Consider the following 21,719-nt stretch of genomic DNA (forward strand, 5'->3'; position numbering starts at 1 on the left):
TTTCGTAACCCTTATCACTCGACAGAAAGGCTGGTAGAAATGTCTGAAACGTAGTTCTCGAAACCCCTTCTGTTTGTGTTGTTCGTTGAGTGTTTATATTGGAGATGTTGCTGTGTCATTTTGGTTATTTATTTTTTCATATGTTGTTGTAATATTTTTTATTATTTACTATGATTTCTCTACATACATGTAGAATAATGTGTAATTAAATTTGGTTTCTGTTAATTAACTCATAAAGTTTACTTCTCACAGTTTTTAATAACTTGTGAAATTTTAAGCTATAATATGAGTTTTGAAACAAAATTTTCGCCACCTGTTTACTCGAAATATCTACATTGATGAGCCGAAACATTATGATCACGTACTTAATAGCTTGTTTGTCCGTCTTTGGAACGAAATACGTCACTGATTCTGCGTCTCAGGGATCGGACAGTTTGTTGGAAGCTTTGTGGAGGTAAGTAGCATTAGATGGCTGCGCACAGTTCATCTAATTCACGTAAATAACGTGCCGCCGATTTGCATACGCAGTGTTGGCGCCCGATAGCGACCCAAATGGGTTCCATAGGATTTACATCAAGCGAAACTGGTTGCCGAAACACCACCGTGAGTTCACTATAATGCTCCTCAAACCACTGAATCACGGTTCTGGCTCCGAAAAAATGGTTCAAATGGCTCTAAGCACTATGGCACTGAGGTCATCAGTCCCCTAAACTTAGAACTACGTAAACCTAACTAACCTAAGGACATCACACACATCCACGCCAGAGGCAGGATTCGAACGTGTGACCGATGCAACCGCGTGGTTCCGGACTGAAGCGCCTAGAACCGCTCGGCTACAGCGGCCGGCTCTGGCTCCGAGACACACACACACACACACACACACACACACACACACACACACACACACACACACACAATTATACTACTGAAAGGTGACATCGCCGTCGGGGGGAAGACATCAAGCATGAAAGTATGCAGTGTTTCACTGCTGTCAGCATGTCTTCGATTAATATCACAAGTCCCGTGCATGTACAGGAGAATTTCTCCCATAGCATAATACTGATCCCACCAGCCTGTGTGTTCTCCGAAACACTTGTTGCCTGCTCCAGCATTTTGCTCTATCGGCAACCACCCTGTCTGCGTGCTAGACGTGCTGAACCTACACCTGGAGCTATGGTCCAGAGTGCGATTTCATATGAATGCAGGAGCACTCTCGTGTTTATCCCACGCATCCTGACTGCAAATTTGTACGTCAGTCTAGTGATTCGACGTGTTGTGCTGTCATTCCAGGTGATGTTTTCCAACAGGATAACGCTCGCTCCATCCTACTTTACAGAGCACACAAGCCTCGGAACCTCACGTTCTCTGAGGAGTCGTGGACTTCCAGCCGTTTAGCGCCTAGTGGTAGTTTCAGCGTCTTCTACCTCTTTCCGTAGACGTTCATTAACATTCGACCAGCTTCGCCGTTTACGATTTACTCGTTCAAAGGCTCTTCGTAATAATTATTTGCCCCTTGTCAAAGTCGCTCATCTCAATGGATTTCCCAACTTGCAGCCCATATCTTGGCTAGGGTGAGCCCCTGTCCGAGTCTGCTCCGCCTACATACTTTTGTTGCTGCGTTAAGTGCCTGCAACTGCACCAGGGGGCATCCAACGTCACGGTGGGCAGTCGTCATAATGTTTAGACTTACCACTGTATATGTTCCGAGTATATGTCGAATATCGATATTTATCTTCCGGTGTCCCCTACCGCTGACAATGTGTTCGGTGCTTGAAAGACTCTTTTACTCTTCCTTCACTTGTTGGCGTATTTCGGTGCTCCAGACACTATTTAAATCTATGAAGGAGTTCACATAACGAAACCTTATCAATCACCAATCTTCGACATATTTAAAACGAATATATGATCACTGCGATCAACTGCCGATATCGGCGGTAGGCAATGAAAACCTCCTAACACAATCTGTCTGTAAAAACCTCCTAATTCCAGGAACCAGTAACTCCATTATCAAAAACATATTTGAAAGTGCATGGATTTCTCTAATCTGTCAATAACTGGGCTTTTATACATGTAGTAACATTATCTATACAACTTTTTAAATTTTTTAAGAAACCGGCTTTACTTCTCCTGTAAAATTTTACAGAATGGGGTTACGACGTTTCTATTGCCTACCCTCGATATATGCCTTGATGGTCATGTTGTGCTCCACGTGGTTAGCACCCGTTCTCACACAACCTTCATCCTTCCTCCTCAAAGAATTACGAACACTTGTAACCATCCCTCGCAGCTGCACTGCAGTAGCCACAAATCCGAAGCACTGTCAGCTGTCAGGTGAAAAGGGGCGAGGTGGCGGACGGTGGCGGGGGAAGGCATGTCTTGGACCACCTCGACTAACACCTCGCTCATTAAACGTTTATGCTGACTATAGTCGCACAAAGTGTACAAGATCGGGTGGTGCCCTGTCGTGCTAAAACCACATCCGTTGTCCTGCAAGGCCGGCCCCTGTAACCGAGCGGTTCTAGGCGCTTCAGTCCGGAACCGCGCTGCTGCTACGGTTGCAGGTTCGAATCCTGCCTCGGGCACCGATGTGTCTGATGTCCTTAGGTTAGTTAAGTTTAAGTAGTTCTGAGTCTATGGGACTGATGACATCAGATGTTAAGTCCCATAGCGTTTAGAACCATTTGAACCATTTTGTCATGCAAGGGTAACATTCTGTAGAAGCGAACGTCGCTCTGTCTTTGAAGCCGCTTGCATAAATATAATCTGGCATATCCTCCTGGTCCTTGGTAGCTCTGTACACGCAGCAGTTGATAAATTAACTGATAATCAGATTTGAACAAGTAACGTCTTTCAACACCAACTGTTCTTCAGAAACTTGTTTTAGGTTCGCCAACTACTCGTCGCAACATTCGCTAATCCTTATACGGCATTGGAGCTCTGCTGTGACCCCTTGTCCTTGTCTGCAAGTCGCCCAAATAATCTGCTAAACCGCTTTGTCTTTAATTTTTTTCTGCTGGAATGCGGCGTTCTAGGTCTCGTTCTGCGAATCTGAAGTGGATGTGTCTATAAACGCCATTATTAAAGCAAAACCATGGCACAGCACCGTATCTGCCGTTTCCCGAACGAAAGAATAGGAATTAGTTTCGCTGTTTAGCTTGTTAGCACTGCACGAAATCACTTATCTTGTTATGATACCATGACAAGAACAATATGGCTACGCACGTAATTGTTGACGTAGGAAACAGCTCAAACTGCTATGACATATCAGTACAGAGACAAATACAATCAATGCGATACGAGCAATGAGCTTCGACGGGAAGGCAGCCCACACCACTCGCTACCGAGTGTTCTCGGCGGAAGTGAAAAGCTCAGTCTCTACATCTTTGTGTTCCTGTACATCTGATTACAATTTTGTGCCCCTTTTGACTACTGTAACAATACAGAGAACTTCCTTTTACACGCTGTGTATACTCGCTTGACTTGGACCATTTTTGTCCAGTACACAATGGAGTAGAAGTGTCGAGTTACTGCAGAACGACGAAACAGTTCAAAGGACAATTAAAATCAGGCACTCCATCACAAGAATATCAGAACATTGCACGAGGCGAATATGAGACGACAAGAAAAGGGAAACTAAAAATAACCCGCGAGAACAGAATGTTGCGAAGGAAGAACACCCTATTCACGACAAACTACCGGTTAGACGGTACATAATTACTACAAGTGTCATACGATTGAGAATAATTAACATTCACAGCACGACACTGTTATACCATTTGCTAAAGAAATAAAAGTTGATATGTTAGCCCTATTTGGAGTGAAACTGAGAACGAGAGAGCAATGTATTGAATTTTTAACGTAAAGAAATCAAATAATCAGGTATTTGTAAGCATCAAATAACAATGTAAGTGGTTAATCACCAGGGCAGCCGGCCGGCCGAAGTGGCCGTGCGGTTAAAGGCGCTGCAGTCTGGAACCGCAAGACCGCTACGGTCGCAGGTTCGAATCCTGCCTCGGGCATGGATGTTTGTGATGTCCTTAGGTTAATTAGGTTTAACTAGTTCTAAGTTCTAGGGGACTAATGACCTCAGCAGTTGAGTCCCATAGTGCTCAGGGCCATTTGAACCATTTGAACCAGGGCAGCTAGGGGCCAAATAAATATACCGGGTAATTACGCTGGTAGTCACGGCCAAACGCGTTTAACGGTGTTTTTCTTAAATTTTTCCAAACTGTCGAACACAATCTACAAATAACGTAGAGTAGATGAACGGTAGTCAACCTTCTTTACTTACTACCCACTTTTGTATCTCTGATGGTAAGCAAAATTATCCAACCGCCCACCGAGCCCACAGTAATGTTTTTTATAGAGAAGTAAGCTTACTCATAAAATTTATAAAGGAAAGTCGCAGTAAGCTAAAGTATGTAATAATAACTCAAGAAATACCGTACTTCATGTCAAAATTTTATGAAAAACCATTCAAAATGTTTTGAAAATCCCTACGGCCTGCCTCCCACCTTAAAAGCTGGAACGCCCACTAGTTTGCGGGAGAGACCAGGTTGACTACCACTGACGTAGATGAACTTGGGGTGTGATAAAATAGTTGGACAATATGGAATACCGTGATTTCTTTTATCCGTGCAGTGGTGGTCCCCAGGAAGAGATAGCTAGTCCCTGTTACGTAAATTGCTTTGTTCGTTGAACGGCTACTCGCTTATCTGCTTCAAAATGTTCCCGTCATGCTCTTCATCGAGTCCAGTTCGTTTCCAGACGTCATACGAGTTACGGCGCAGAAAAACTGCTCGACAAATTTATTGGAGTTATGTTTTCAAAAATATGCAATATTACGGAAAATTTACACTAATAATTACACCAAAGTAGTTTATTAGGTAAAAGAGTATTAGATCTATATGCGCTGCTATGTATTAAGCATATTGGGTTCTGTTGTCACGCTGAGCAGTCCATGGCATGTCGGTCAATATGGAATACGATTTTCAAGGCGCACCTTGACTGTGCAAGTGCTGAGATCGACGATTAGACTTGTGACGTATGCAAATACATGAATGTAAAACGCATCACCTATACTGCATAAACAAGTAATTGATCAGAACTTTGGTTTGAAGTTAATAAACATAAAAGAATTTGAGAAATAAGAATGAATTCAGTTTGGACATTCATCTACAAAAGTAAATGGTATTCCATAATACCGAAGTTCATCTCTGTAATGCGGAGGGCTCGGCATTTCACCTGGCAGCATTCAATGTGTACAGAAACGCAACATAGTTCCTATCTCGTAGAACCTAGGGCGTCCTCATAATGTAAGTATCGATCACAATTTTTTTTTTTTTTTTGCCCTTGTCGGAGAAGTAAGCTGCTGCAGTCTTTTTTGCCATGGCTGTATAGTGGCTGATCCGAAAATAACAACAAAAGTGAAAAAATCAATAACTGCAGTAGTATCGTCAGTAGCGCGACAAGTTTTTTACAGAAATGAATAGCATTTTAACATACTTATTGCCAGACTTACATATTACTATATACAGACAGAGAGCGCTTCAATTGAATGCACGATGGGTGAAGGCTCTCATCCAAGCACAGGGAAACCGTCGAAGGAACCATCCCAGAATCAGCACTTTTCGGCAGAGCCAGCAATTAGAGCAGCAGGGTACTATAGTCCAGAGGTATGTTGTGAAGATTGCAACAACTGAACAGAGCACCTTGTGAAACCATGGGGAGTTTTGCAAACAGTCCGAGTTGTTTTTCGCTTGTACCAGCCAGAAAATCCTGGCGATGAAAAATTGGTATTATAACTGTACATTTTTTTTTCTTATTGAAAATGTTTCAGTGCTTCTGTGCATTTATTTGAATAGTGGGCACCGTTACTGGTAGTGCTGTCAAATTATTTATTGTACGTTTAATCATTTTAATGACTGTACCCGCAATATAGTACACAGACCAAGGTAGTTTTGGTGTAATGATCAAGTAACTGCAATCATGTCACGTGTCTGAATCTGTAACTCATTTGTTCTGTTGACTGGGTTACAAAAGTCATCGTGTAACTTCCGTCTGCACTTTCGAGAGCCCGACCACCGACACTTCAGGAAACACGAGATAATCGTAACGCAAAAGTTGCGGTCAGTACCTAGGATTCTTCTATAAGAGCTGTGGTAACACACGGTTACGCAACGGTCCAGCCGGGGGTGCATACCAATGGGTTGGCTTCGGCTTCTGACATGGCCGCAGTGAAGCGTCTGCCGCTCAGCCATGCCCTTATCTTTGCTTTCTGATTCTCATTTGTTCGGCAAAATGAAGATCGTCTGGGTGGACTGTGACCTGTCCCTGGTCAAGCAATGGCTACGTGAACGAAGAGTCGGTTACGGTTCAAGTAATTCAACAGGCACTTGAACATATATACACTAGACGATTGTACTGACAGCATTATCACGGTTGTAATGGACGGCGAAAGTTCAACAGAAACAAAAGCAGCATCTGCTGGGCCACTAGGAAATTTTATGGCACCGCTAACACTCTCAGGGCAGGTACACGATTTATTAGAAGCGAGCAACGCAGTCAGATTGAGCGCTTCTCTACAGGAAAGTAATTTCGCTGCGTAATAACACTGAAATATTAAACGCCTTGGACACTATTTTCTCGTGGGACAGTGCACGGTAGCTCTCCTTACAGGTAATAAACGGAAGGTAATTGCCGTAAACTGAGGAAAAGACAGACATTGGCTTGCGTTTATAGTACGGTTCTGAAGCCTGTAAAATCGTTAACACAGTGAAGCCGAATGAAACTGAGCTAACATGTGCAATCAGTAGTAAGGAACGCGTGTTGCATACGCCAAGAAACTGCATACAGTTCTCCAGAAGCATATATTTGGAGTATTCCTTCAGCAGCACCACCACCCTTTACCGGGCACGTACTGTGCGTATTATATATCCACTTTCGGGTACCTGGTTAAAGAAAGGTCCTGAAGGACCTAATGCTGAATGGTGAAATCAGTATACAAATAAAGTGCCGGCCGAAGTGGCCGTGCGGTTAAAGGCGCTGCAGTCTGGAACCGCAAGACCGCTACGGTCGCAGGTTCGAATCCTGCCTCGGGTATGGATGTTTGTGATGTCCATAGGTTAGTTAGGTCTAACTAGTTCTAAGTTCTAGGGGACTAATAACCTCAGCAGTTGAGTCCCATAGTGCTCAGAGCCATTTGAACAAATAAAGAAGTACACGAATGGGATACGAGCAGCATAAAAAAAGAGACAAGAGCGCCCCTATCGTGTGTTTTCCGTACCTGAAGGACGATATATACACGGTAATTCTGTCAAAGACAGCAAAGAACGTGGAAGAGCAGCTGAACGGAATAGATGTCTTGAAAGGACTATATAAGATAAACATCAACAAAAGAACAACAATGGTAATGGAATGTAGTCGAATTAAACCAGGCGATGGTACAGGTATTAGAAAGCCTGAAAGTAGTAGATGTGCTTTCTATTTGGGCAGTGAAATAAGTGACGATGGCCGATGTAGACTGGCAATGGCAAGAAAGGCGTTTCTGAAGACGTGAAATTTGTTACCATCGTACACGGATTTAAGTGTTAGAAAGTCTTTTCTGAATGTATTTGTACGGAATGTAGCCTTGTACGATAAACAGCTTAACCAAGAAAAGAATAGAGGCTTCTGAAATGTGGTGTTACAGAAGAATACCGCATAGTATATGAGTAAATCGCGTGACTAATGAGGTGGTACTGAATCGAATTAGGGAGAAAAGAAGTTTGTTGCACAAGTTAACTAAGGAGGAGGAATCGGTTGATAGGACACATCCTGAAACTTCAGTGATCACAAATTCAGTATTACAGGGAAATGTGGGAGGACGGGGAGGGGGGGGGGGGGGGTTAAAATGTAGAGGGAAGCCAAGAGACGAATACAGTAAGCAGATTCAGAATGATGTAGGTTGCAGTAGATATTCGGAGATGAAGAGTAGCGTGGAGAGCTGCAGCAAATAGATAACATCTGATGACCACAACAACGACAACGTAATTAGTAGCGAAAAGTGACTGTGGTAAAAGTATTCGATAAGGGCAAAAAAAATTCCAGTAAACATGGTTCAGCGAACGGCCCGTTCGCAAGGTAACTGCCACTGTGTGATTAATTACCGCCGCTTACTTCAGTGTGAAGTATTCGTCTAGTTAGTACAAACTGCATGGTAAACTTTTCGATCAATTAATTCGGCTCAAATTTCACCTGTGGCCTATGGTTGCAGAATGTGGTACATGTGTGATGGAACAGCAGGACATGATGTAAGAGGACACGCAACGCGCCAGTATGGTCCAAGACGGAGAGTTTCGAGCAGCGCTTGCGTATCACCCCCCACCCCCACCCCCCTCCCCAACATAGCCCGATACCTGTCCTCAGGCTCTGTCTGTCTGTAGTCATCTCAAAAGGCAGGCGTGAAGCAACATTCCCGATCATACGACTGAACATCTGGACCAATGGATGTTCAGCCTTGTCAAGATTTGCGACTTGTTGAAAGAATTAGTAGCTGACTGCAGATGGTTCTAATGGCTCTAAGCACGATGGGACTTAACATCTGAGGTCATCAGTCCCCTAGAACTTAGAACTACTTAAACCTAACTAACCTAAGGACATCACACACATCCATGCCCGAGGCAGGATTCGAACCTGCGACCGTAGCAGCAGCGCGGTTCCGGTGGTGGTGGTTAGTGTTTAACGTCCCGTCGACAACGAGGTCATTAGAAACGGAGCGCAAGCTCGGGTTAGGGAAGGATTGGGAAGGAAATCGGCCGTGCCCTTTCAAAGGAACCATCCCGGCATTTGCCTGAAACGATTTAGGGAAATCACGGAAAACCTAAATCAGGATGGCTGGAGACGGGATTGAACCGTCGTCCTCCCGAATGCGAGTCCAGTGTGCTAACCACTGCGCCACCTCGCTCGGTCGCGGTTCCGGACTGAAGTGCCTAGAACCGTGCTGACTGCAGAGGCGAGGACTCTACTCCATCCTAATGCGATGATGACAATGATGACAAGTTGAATACTTTTTCTAACAGATACGGTACTACTGAACAGTAAATTGTAATACTTGTAACGTGCTGAAGTAGTGCTTTATTTCTTATTAATGTAGGCCGTGGGTGAAAAATGAGCCCGACTAGCTGGGCTTTTGATCGAAATGTTTACGTTCCAACTAAGTAGGGGAATATTCCCGTACTAACTACAGTGGGGGTTAGCAAGCAAACGACTCGTTTGCGGAACGATGTTTACTTGAATGTTTTTTTCTTCTTCCACACGTGTCAGTTTCCGCCTCTAATTTTGATAATTATGCAAGAAACGCCGAAGTAGTCGTCCCGGAATTGTCTGTTATGTAATATAAGTTTACTGAATATATCTTGCGGTTTTAGTTTTTTTAACGGAAAGTGCGATAAGTATGGCGCGAACGTTGGCGTCGTGTTACGCTGCTCGTCAGTCTGTTTGTCACAACCTGTATTTCACGTTCAGATTCACTGTACTCTAAACTATAAAAGGACTGTACGAAATCTGCAGAGGCTACAAACCCTACGAAATAGAGGCACTACACGGAGTCTAACACGTCTCGTGGGGCTCCCCATCCCAGTGCCTACCCAAACTGCAGACGAGCATAAGGTTCCCTGAAAGTTCAAGAGGGATTACCTGTCAGCACAAGTAATTCCTAGAACGCGCTAATACGGTGACCAAACAGGCCAAAAGAGAGCGTAACATGCGACCTGTCGCCTTGTCGTCAAGAATGTAAGGTTACCACATGAGGGCAGAAAGCTTTTCATCTTCTGTTACCGAAGGACACAAACAAATGAGAACTCAGTAAATGTAACACAGAACAGAAGGCATTAGCATGCAATTCCACAAGGTAAAACAGTGCACACCGTTTCATTACAAATTACGAGGAACAATGCGAGTGCGTATTACATTGAAGTACGCGGTATGACGTAATAACTACAGGTAACTCAAACTTCACGCGACAAGTAGTCGCAACTACCACACTGTTTCGTAACAGCCACCACTACCGATTGCTTTCCGAAGAAACATTGAAAACTGTGTCTCACACCGATGCCGAAACAACGTAGACCTCGCAGTTATACCGGAGCCGGTTGCTGCCGCAGTTAAGATAGCGTGACAGGACGTAAACTACGCTGGTTGGCAGAAAGCCGAGGCTGCGTACTCACAAGCTGCTCTTGACGTCGGCGCTGGGCCACGGACGGGGCTTCATGTCTGCTGCACTGTAGCTAACTTGTAACTCGACTGTCTGCTGGCTACTGGTTGCTGCGCACACACGGTAGCTGCCGGAGAAGCAGCTAGCGACTGGCGAGCGCAGCGGCTGTCCCGGCCGGCGGCCGCTTATCGCCGCTACGGCGAGACAAAGGTCGCATCTCCCCCCACCCCGCCTCGCACCATTCCGTTCCTCTCACCTACTGCCGCGCACTCCGAGGCAGCCCCCAGCGCCCACACCTGGGACTCCAGAGACTTCTTCCCTGTCAATACAAGTTTCTGTCGTGGCCCCTCAAGCCGTCGGCACACCGACCGTGCTGTCGAACGTCAACGTTGAGTGTGCCAAGTTCAACGTGCTGCTGAACGCTCAGGAACGATGCGACTTGTGCATAAGGTACGTGGGCCCCAACGTGGTATACGCGATCGCAACGCACTCCAGTGGCAGTTGAGTGATGTTTCTAGTACGTAAATCACACTGTTTACTCAACGGGCGCGAGTAAAATTCCCACGTTAGATCTATTAAAACGCACATTTCCTTCATCGTCCACGAAAAGGAAACTACCATGTCCAAGCAATAAGGACACAGTCTTATAAAAGTTCCATTACAAACAGTGCGGTACAAATTTGGAATACTTCTCCGCATAAGATAAACATTATTTCATCATTCCCACATTTTAGTCAACTGTTCCTACCCAGTAGCAGAATCTTTGCAACATGTGAATTACGAAGCGTAAAAGAAAAAGGAGCAAAATATCTTTATACAAGTAGCGCAAGCTGTCCTGTAGAGTAAACCAATCGAACAAAGTCACCCTTCAACAAAAGGTGAGCTTATATTTACATAACATCTAATATTATAACATATACTAATATTAAACTAATAATAAAGTATCAGAACCTAATAAAAACGCGAATGATAGGGAAAAAATTTGGAAGTGTTAAGACGCGAACCACCCCCCCCCCAAAAAAAAACTCATTAATGGACATGGACACTGCTCATTACGCTAAACCAACAACACACCGTTTTTTCTTAACCCCGCCCGCATCTCGTGGTCGTGCGGTAGCGTTCTCGCTTCCCACGCCCGGGTTCCCGGGTTCGATTCCCGGCGGGGTCAGGGATTTTCTCTGCCTCGTGATGGCTGGGTGTTGTGTGCTGTCCTTAGGTTAGTTAGGTTTAAGTAGTTCTAAGTTCTAGGGGAATGATGACCATCGCTGTTAAGTCCCATAGTGCTCAGAGCCATTTGAACCATTTGTTCTTAACCATATTATGTTAAGCCTTGCTAAAAACGTTAATCGTAGATAATTATGTTACTAATTGAAATTTAATTATAATAAATTTTACCAAGAACAATGCGTTTTGGGTGGATCTTCAGTGTGTCGCTGCCTTCAAATAGCCTACTTTCGTAATACGCAAGTTACAATAATTCTTCTGCCACGAATATGATGTTTCTCATTATAATACAACTAACAATGGGTTTTCCAGCGGTTCTCAGTTTGCTGGTGCTCAGAAACGGCATATATACATACAGGCTTGAAATGAATGCAAATATGGCGCCTCGCAACTCTGTACTGAAGGAACACGGTGAGCGTGTGACGTAGGTGGCGTTGTGCCATCTCATTGGTCAACGCTCAGACGCACGCTCAGAATATCTGACATGCCAGATATTGCTCTGCACGTTAGGAAACGCTCCCGAACGTGCTATTGCACGCTATGACGTCAGAAACTCGGCACGCTCAACGCTCGGATGCACGGTCCGTGTGCCGACGGCTTTAAGCTAAGAAAGCAAGCTGCTTACGTACGTTCCTAGCTCTTATCCTAGTGCAGCAGCGTCCGTTCCTCTTCCTCTGCTCCTTTCGTCGATGAACTACATTTCGTCATAGTCTGGCGTTGCCTTCCTCAAAGGAACATTTATACGGCCGCTCCATCTTAACTCGCTCTCAACATACACTGAAACTGGTACATCTGTCTAACATAGTACCGGGCCCCCGCGAGCACGCAGAAGTGACGCAACAGGACGTACCATGGACTCGACTGATGACTGAAGTAGTGCTGGATGGGACTGACACCATGAGTCCTTCAACGCTGTCCATAAATCCGGAAGAGTACGAGGGGGTGGAGATCTCTTCTGAACAGCACGTTGCAAGGCATCCTAGATATGCTCAAAAATATTCATGTCTGGCGAGTTTGGTTAAGCTCAGAAGAGCCACTCTGTAGCAATTCTGGACGTGTGGGGTGCCGCATTTCCCTGCTGGAATTGCCCAAGTCCGTCGGAATGCACAATGGACATGAGTTGATGTAGGTAATCAGACAGGATGCTTACGTACGTGTCACCTGTCATAGTCGTACCTAGACGTATCAGAGGTCTCATATCACTCCAAATGCACACGCCCCACACCATTACAGGTCGTCCACCAGCTTGAACAGTCCCCTGTTGACAAGCAGGGGGCCGTGGATTCATGAGGTTGTCTCCATACCCGTGCGCACCCATCCGCTCGATACAATTTGAAACGAGACTCTCCAACCACGCAGCGTGTTTCCAGTAATCAACAGTCCAATGTCAGTGTTGACGGGCCCAGGCGAGGCGTAAGGGTACACGAGTGGGCCTTCGGCTAGGAAAGCCCATGTCGATGATGTTCCGTTGAATGGATCGCATGCTGACACTTGTTGATGGCCCAGCACTGAAATCTGCAGCAATATTCGGAAGGGTTGCACTTCTGCCACGTTGAATGATTCTCTGCGGTCTTCGTTGGTGCCGTTCTTGCAGGATCTTTTTCCGTCCGCGACCATGTCGCAGAGTTGATGTTTTACCGGATTCATGGTATTTACGGTACACTCGTGGAAATGGTCGTACGGGAAAATCCCCACTTCATTGTTACCTCGGAGATGCTGCGTCCCATCGCTCGTGCGCTGATTATAACACCACATTCAAACTGAGTAATCTTGATAATCTGCCACTGTAGCAGTAGTTACAGATCTAACAACTGCGCCAGAGACTTGTCTTATGTAGACGTTGCCGACCGCAGCGCCGTATTCTGCCTGTTTACATATCTCTGTATTTGAATACGCTTGCCTATACCGGTTTCTTTGGCGCTTCAGTCTGTAGAGGGTGTTCGGAAATTCCCGTTGCAAACCTACAGGACTTGCAGAGGGGAATGAGTACATGTTTTGAATAGCAACCCCTGTCCGGTTACACATTCTACGACGGTTTCAATTCAGACGTGTAAGGTGTGTACGTCTGTTGAGGGAAACAGAAAAGTTTCATAGTAGTTTATGCTGGTACGCTGTAAGGCATACATAATGACGTGTAGTGCGTCAGTCGGTCACCTGAATCGACTACTACTTCTCGGGTCGCATGCAAAGTTTAATTTACGAGACTCTTATAGACAAAGAGGGAGATCTGCTGGCAAGAGTTATGATCGCTGCACTAGAAAGTGAAGAGACACCAGTTGGGGTGAAAAGTGTCTACCAGAAGTGCTTCCTTCGTAGGTACAGCGTCCGTAACAACGCTGGTGGTCGCCACATCGAGTCGCTGTTGCAATGCATCGGCACAGTTCTGTACGTAGTATGCTGTAGTCTTATGTTTCGAAATTATGTAAACACGTAACGTTTAATCGATAATACAAACAAATGTGCTTAAGTAATAAATGGATGCTTCGTTATGTTTCTTTTAGAACTGTTACCTAATAATTTTACTGCGTCACGTCTAATCAGTACCTCAAGCACAGTTGAATGAGTTAAACATCTGAACTGAAGCCGTTCCCGGACATGCGTTCCTGTTGAAAACGTTATGTTTTCAGTCCCGCCCACAAGACCTAGAAGTCTGTAACGGGAATTTCGGAACACTCTGCACTGCTAACTACCTGACAGTCACCACTGCCGATCGCCAATCGCGTGGCCGGACGGGGTATCACGTCACACTTGTTTGTACCGAGGATTAGCCGCCTTCTTTCTGCAAGGTGGTACGCAGGACGCTGCTCAAATGTCTGATGTATTCGCTTCTAAGCCAAGTGCAATTCGCGACTCCACTATTAAATAGTTTTCCTCTCGTAGACGTTAAACTACAATTAAAGTCCCAGTGGGTACTTAATGCCAACCTTCCTTATCGCCACATTAGCTGCTGATGGAATGCAGAGGAAACCTATTACATGTACATACTTCGAAGCAAATTTTTGACAGAAGCTTTCTTGTAAACACGAGCCAGGGATCAAAATGTTCAAACTGCTGAGGTCATCGGTCCGTAGACCTACACACTACTTAAACTAATGCGAAGCACAACACACACCCACGCTCGAGGGAGGCCTCGACCTCCGGCGGGAGGGGCCACGTAGTCCGTGACATGACGCCTCGAACCGCGCTTCGCCAGGGATCTTTAACAAATTTTTTCACTTACGATACGCGCGAACCGTGGCAAGGCGCCTCAGACCACGCGGTGTGTGTGGTAAGAGTTTCGTCACGATCGGATCGACGTTTGTAGTATCTCGCATGGTGCCCCCATTGTCTGTGGACTTATGTATACTGCTACTTTGTAATGCTACTCACTTGGCTACAAAAAGTTTTTTAAGTGTTCCCGGACTTTTGAAACACGCTGTTTAGGTATTTTATTTGTGTGGTATTCTTCATGCATGAGAACATGACCTACGGAACGAGCAGTAATCGGTCGTTAGGCACGAAACCAGCGTCGCTCCGCCAGCTGAGAACACACGAGTCCCGCGAACAGGTTGTCCGCCCTCTGGCCGACCAGTGCAATCGATGCGAAAGGGCGACCAAAGGTCGAGAGGACAACCCGATTAAAGCGGGGCTGTCCATGCGTGGAGCGGCGTCTACACCGGAAGTACACGACCCACGGAGACACCACGCGCACAGGCTTCTACTGGTTGTTTCATCACCAGATGTGAGCTGGATTAAAGTGTGTCTTACCACACTATTCTGTACCAGGGGGGTTTCCACTGAGAAACACGCCGTCTGATGAACGACTGCCCTAGAAGTTTCACGCTGTTGGAATTATTAGACCTTCTCACAACGCGTAAGGCGACGTGTGCGATCTTGCTCCAGCACCGGACTCACATTCGCAAGGAAAGAGATTCATATCTTCGTTTGGTCAGTTATTCGTGGTCTCTTTATTTCGTACAAGGTGAACATGGCGCAGAAAAAAGCGAAGCTAATTTAATTGTCATATGCTCTAATATAACCGAATCTCCCTTTCCATTCCTCGTAGCGATGAAAAGTTACGGCTTGAGGAAGTCATTTCTTTCGTCATAGCTGTGACAGGAGCGAATTTTTTCCATCCAATTTTACGGGAATGCGCCTTTCTTACAGCACTTGAGTTGCTTGAGCAATGGAGTAGCGTGAGAAAGATGTAACCTTGCTGATAGAAAAGTAAGGTTAACATAAGTCTTATGAGATCTGGAGATCAACAGTGCAAACGCCGAAGGTAAAGAAATATGATTGGATGAAAGTTGCCGAAGATCCTACTGGGAACGTGATAGACCATAAATTCATTCGACACTAGCATCTGGCGGGAACGGAGTGGATAAACTCAAGCTTCGTGATTCTTTCCATTAAAAAGGAAAAGCCCAAAACATTTATTTGAAAGTAAACAAGCGTGTACATGTTTCTATTACGCTGATTAAAATTAAAAATATAAGAGAGACGTGATCGTTCTAATTTGCTTACGTTCATGGTATCTGTAATAACACGCCTCGTATATCACTCTTATGTTAGAGATTTTTGATGATAAATAGTAATGCCTTATTCGGGGATCGCGCCATTTGCTCTCTAACAGGATATACGATAACATATTTTATCAAGTAGCTTATGTAACAGGTCCTATATACATTTCACATTTAATCAAACATATTTCATTGGCATTACGTTATTATACATAGTTTAATGAAAATCCTTGAAATGCTTCGCATATGTCACTGTAGACATCAGAAACTATCTGATGTATAGCAGCTGCTGAACTGCCACACAATCACTAACGTAAATGTTTCCGATTGCTAATAACCAGAGTCTAAATGCTAGTCTTCCTCCAAGTTTTTTGAATTTCCCCCTCAGTTGTAATTAGAAGCCAGTGAAAGGCGTCAACAGAAATATGTGCAAAGTTTTGGACTAATGCTAATGAAAGCTCGAGCTGTTCAGAGGTACGTGCACCACCTCCACTCATGTACTATCTGAGACATCTAAAATCTTCCCTTCCTACGACATTTTGCTTACTGCGTCAAAAACAGTGCGCTCGCTGTGCAAAATAATCCTCTCTGAACATCAAAGTCTTGCATCGTGCCTCTAACTACACACTACACTGAGGCGACAAAAGTCATGGGATAGGGATATGCACATGGCAGCAGTATCGCGTACACAAGGTACAAAAGAGCAGTGCACCGGCGGAGCTGCTCCGGTGATTCACGTGAAAAGGTTTTTGAAATGATTATGCCCGCACGACGGGAATTAACAGACTCTGAACGCGGAAGTAGGCGCATGAGACATTCCATTCCGGAAATCGTTCGGGAATTCAAATTCCGAGATCCACAGCGTCAAAAGTGTGCCGAGAATACCAAATTTCAGGCTTCACCTCTTACCATGTACAAAGCAGAGTTTCTCTGCCTCGTGATGTCTGGGTGTTGTGTGCTGTCCTTAGGTTAGTTAAGTAGTTCTAAGTTCTAGGGGACTGATGGCCATAGATGTTAAGTCCCATAGTGCTCAGAGCCATTTGAACAAAGCAGAGGCCGATGGCCTTCGCTTAACGACCTAGAACATCGGCGTTTGCGTAGTGTAGTCAGACAAGCAACACTGCGTGAAATAACCACTGAAGTCAGTGTTAGACTTACGATGAAGGCATCCGTTGAGGCAGTGCGGCGAAATTTGGCGTTACTGGGGTATGACAACAGACTACTGATCCGAGTGCCTTTGCCAACAGCACGACATCGCCTGCAGCGCCTCTCCTGGGCTCGAGACCATATCGGTTGGACTTTATAGAGGACTGGAAAACCGTGGTCTGGTCAGGTGAGTCCCGATTTCAGCTGGTAAGAGTTGATGGTACGGCTGGAGTGTGGCACACACCCCACGGAGCCAAGGAACCAGGTTCACAACAAGGTACCGTGCAAACTAGTAGTGGCTCCGTGAAGGTGTGGGCTGTGTTTACATGGAACTGACTGGGTCCTCTGGTGCAACTGAACCATCACTGACGAGAAACGGATATATTCTGCTAGTTTCAAAATGGTTCAAATGGCTCTAAGCACTATGGGACAACATCTGAGGTCATCAGTCCCCTAGACTTAGTACTATTTAAGCAACACACACATCCATGCCCGAGGCAGGATTCGAACCTGCGACCGTAGCAGCAGCCCGGTTCCGGACTGAAGCGTATATCAACTGCAGCCAATCATTGACTTTGTGTTCCCAAACAACAAAGCTGCATGTTACTGGGTCACAACTGTTCGTGACTGGTTTGCAGAATATTCTGGACAATTCGAGAGAATGATTTATCCACTCGGATCGCCCGATATGAATGGCATCGAACATTTTATAGAACATAATCGAGAGGTCAGTTCTTACACAAAATCCTACACCAGCAACATTTTTGCAACAAGGACGGCTACAGAGGTAGCATGGCTCAATATTTCTGCAGGGGACTTCCAGTGACTTATTGAGTCCATGCTACGTGGAGTTGCTGAGCTACACCTGGCCAAAGTAGGTCCGACACGGTATTAGGAGGTATCCCATGACTTTTGTCACCTCAGTGAATAGTGTTGCATGCCGTGAGCCGTAATTATTGGTACCAAAAGAACAATGACGTAGTGTTCACAGGTTAGGGTTATCTCGTGTTCTCTCCCATCACCTCTAATATAAACACTTGTTCGCATGTGCAAGCGAATGGTAGTGAACACCAGCGAACTGTCTGAAAATGTGAATTCATTTATGTTCGCTTCCATTCGTTCTGGCGTAAAGGGATTTAACAGTCTCTTCGCCTATTTCTGAGAAAAACCTCAGTTTTATTTACACTGATGAGCAAAACATTATGACCCCTGATTAATACCTTATCTGTCTGTCTTGGAGCAAAATACATCACTGACACTGAGTACCAGGTATCCAACAGTTTGTTGGTAGTTTTGTGGAGGTATGCGGCATTAGAAGTCTACACACAGGTCATGTAATAACGGGCCGCTGACTGACTTATCGCGGTGATGGCGCCAGATAGGACACAAATGGATTCCACAGGATTTACATCAGGCGAAATTGGTTGCCGAAACATCAAATATTATGCTCCTCAAACCAGTGTAGCTCGATTTTGACTCAGACACGGACAATTATAATGCTAAAAGATGTCATCGCCGTCGGGGAAGACATCAAACATGAAAGGATGCAGGTGTCTCGCCACTGTCACCGCGTCTTCGATTACTACCACAGGTCCCATGCAAGCGCAGGAGAATGTCTCCCATAGCATAATACTGCTCCCACCAACCTGCGTCCGTCGCGCTGCGCGTTTCCTTAGGACTCCTGTACATTAAAACGGTCAATGACAGCTAGTAGCATGTAAATACCTATCAGTATGTGTCGGTTTCCTATAAAATCTGTGACCAAGAGTTCCGTCCTCTGGACATTGGACAAAACATCATATGCGATATTGGATTATGAGAATTAACCACAAGAGCTGCAACACCTTAGAGGAGTGTTTAATCGTAACGGCTATACGAAAAAACAGATTCGAGCTTGGACCATTACCTAAACCAGTCCTGTGGCTTTCCTTCCACATGCTGCGGATATGTCTGCCATCATAGGTAGGGTTTTGATGAAGTATAAAATCAGATGTGTACTTCGTCCGCCAGCTAAGATAAGATCACTTTTCGGCTCTCTTAAGGATTATTTAGGTTTGAGAAAGCCTTGCATTTGAAAAATAGCATGTGAGTGCGGTAAAGTATACATTGGCCAAGCTATTTGTACAGTCAATGACAGATGTGTTGAACATCATCGCCATACGCGATTATTACAAGGTGACAAATCTGCGGTAGCTGAGCAATGTCTTACAGAGGCACATAGGATGTTGTACAATGAAACATAAGTGGTTGCAAACGCCTCGCGTTACTGGGACTGTGTTCTAAAAGAATCTGTCGAAATCAGAGTAACAGATAACATCATTAACCGTGATAATGGATACCCGCTAACTAAAACCTGGCATCCTGTTTTATCAGATATGAAGAAATAATGGCATCTGAATCGCCCGGTTATGAGTAATAATTTTTAACGATATATCGTCTTTCAACACTGGAGGTGCTGCAGCTCTTCTCGCGCCATTTGTATTTTCGCTGCATATAAAGGTGGTGACAGGTGTAAAAATTACCGAACTATCAGTTTAATAAATCACGGCTGCAAAATACTAACACGAATTCCTTACAGACGAATGGAAAAACTGGTAGACGCCGACCTGGGTTACATCAGTTTGGATTCCGTAGAAATGTTGGAACACGTGAGTCAATACTGACCGACTTATCTTACAAAATAGATTAAGGAAAGGCAAACCTACGTTTCTAGCATTTGTAGACTTAGAGAAAACTTTGAACAATGTTGATTGGAATACTCTTTCAAATTCTGAAGGTGGCGGGGGTAAAATACAGGGAGCGAAGGGCTATTTACAATTTGTACAGAAACCAGATGGCAGTTGTAAGAGTCGAGGGGCATGAAAGGGAAGCAGTGGTTGGGAAGGGAGTGAGACAGGGTTGTAGCCTCTCCCCAATGCTATTCAATCTGTAGATTGTGCAAGCAGTAAAGGAAACAAAAGAAAAATTCGGAGTAGGTATTAAAATACACGGAGAAGAAATAAAAACTTTGAGGTTCGCCGATGACTTTGTAATTCTGTCAGAGACAGCAAAGGACTTGGAAGAGCAGTTGAACGGAATGGGCAGTGTCTTGACAGGTGGGTATAAGATGAACATCAACAAAAGCAAAACGAGGATAATGGAATGTAGACGAATTAAGTCGGGTGATGCTGAGGGAATTAGATTAGGAAATGAGACACTTAAGGTAGTAAAGGAGTTTTGCTATTTGGGAAGCAAAACAACTGATTACTGTCGAAGTAGGGGTGGTTGGTTGGTTGGTTGGTTTGGGGAAGGAGACCAGACAGCGTGGTCATCGGTCTCATCGGATTAGGGAAGGATTGGGAAGGAAGTCGGCCGTGCCCTTTCAGAGGAACCATCCCGGCATTTGCCTGGAGTGATTTAGGGAAATCACGGAAAACCTAAATCAGGATGGCCGGACGCGGGATTGAACCGTCGTCCTCCCGAATGCGAGTCCAGTGTTCGAAGTAGGGAAGATAGAAAATGTAGACTGGCTAGGGCAAGGAAAGCGTTTCTGAAGAAGAGATTTGTTAACATTGAGTATAGATTTAAGTGTCAGGAAGTCTTTTCTGAAAGTATTTGTATGGAGTGTGGCAGTTTATGGAAGTGAAACATGGAAGATAAACAGTTTAAACAAGAAGAGAATAGAAGCTTTCGAAATGTGGTGCTACAGACGAATGCTGAAGATTAGATGGGTAGATCACATAACTAATGAGGTGGTACTCAACGGAATTGGGGCGAAGAGCAATTTGTGGCACAACTTGACTAGGAGAAGGGACAGGTTGGTAGGACACATTCTGGGGCATCAAATGATCACCAATTTAGTATTGGAGGCCAGCGTGGAGGGTAAAAATCGCAGAGGGAGACCAAGAGACGAATACACTAAGCAAATTCAGAAGGATGTAGGTTGCAGTAGTAACTCGGAGATGAAGAGTCTTGCAGAGGATAGATTAGCATGGAGAGCTGCATCAAACCAGTCTCTGGACTGAAGACCACAACAACAGCACATAAAGGTTTCATCGTTCGCGGTTAGCTTTTCTCACCTGATGACGGCGACCAGGTGGACCGCGGAGATATTGCGTAGAGACGACATTTTCATCCGGCTGTAGACTCGACAAGAATTTGATCAATGTAAATTTGTGGTTGTATGTATGGTGGTGGGATAACACTGGTGTTTCTGGTCACATTCCACGACTGCACACAGATGCGGCGGATAATTGAGAGACGATCTCCTCGAACAGTTAGCCATTTGTCGGGGTGCCTCGAAATCAAGGGATCCCCCGGGCCTCAGATGGAGTATCCGTTTCCGAAATAAACACGGTGACTGCACATACGACGACTGAACAACAAATTAGTCACGTCCCTCTTTCAGACGCTTAACACTTTCGCGAACTTTAATGACATGTGACTCACCGTGACATTAACCACATGGGTTTCAGAATGTAACGACGGTGCCTAACGGTTCCTGCCGGACCGAGCCGCTACGGTCAGCTGTGTTACGTCGATGTTCTCCTAGGGCTTGGCCCCTTGAACCTAGCGGACCGAGACAATTTTAGCTTCTGAATGTTCATGTCACGTAGGTACATTAAGTTTTACTTATAGAAACCTTGTAGTTGTGATGAGGCCTATTTGCTGGGTGTGAC

General features: G+C 45.0%; 1 protein-coding gene across 2 annotated transcripts in view; it reads right to left on the reverse strand.

Moving 5' to 3' along the window:
• The window catches only part of LOC124613123 (mitogen-activated protein kinase kinase kinase 13), a 388,238-nt gene that overhangs the window by 70,173 nt on the left and 296,346 nt on the right, over nt 1-21,719 (reverse strand). Inside the window, exon 1 of one of the 2 annotated variants that reach the window (XM_047141739.1) lies at nt 10,206-10,326. The exons of the other annotated variant lie outside the window; for it this stretch is intronic. Within the exon in view, the coding sequence (XP_046997695.1) occupies nt 10,206-10,249 (44 nt within the window). The 5' untranslated portion in view covers nt 10,250-10,326. Of the gene's footprint in view, nt 1-10,205; nt 10,327-21,719 lie in introns of those variants that run through there. 2 annotated transcript variants of the gene reach the window in all.

Source organism: Schistocerca americana, chromosome 4 (assembly GCF_021461395.2).
Source record: "Schistocerca americana isolate TAMUIC-IGC-003095 chromosome 4, iqSchAmer2.1, whole genome shotgun sequence".
NCBI lineage: Eukaryota > Metazoa > Arthropoda > Insecta > Orthoptera > Acrididae > Schistocerca > Schistocerca americana.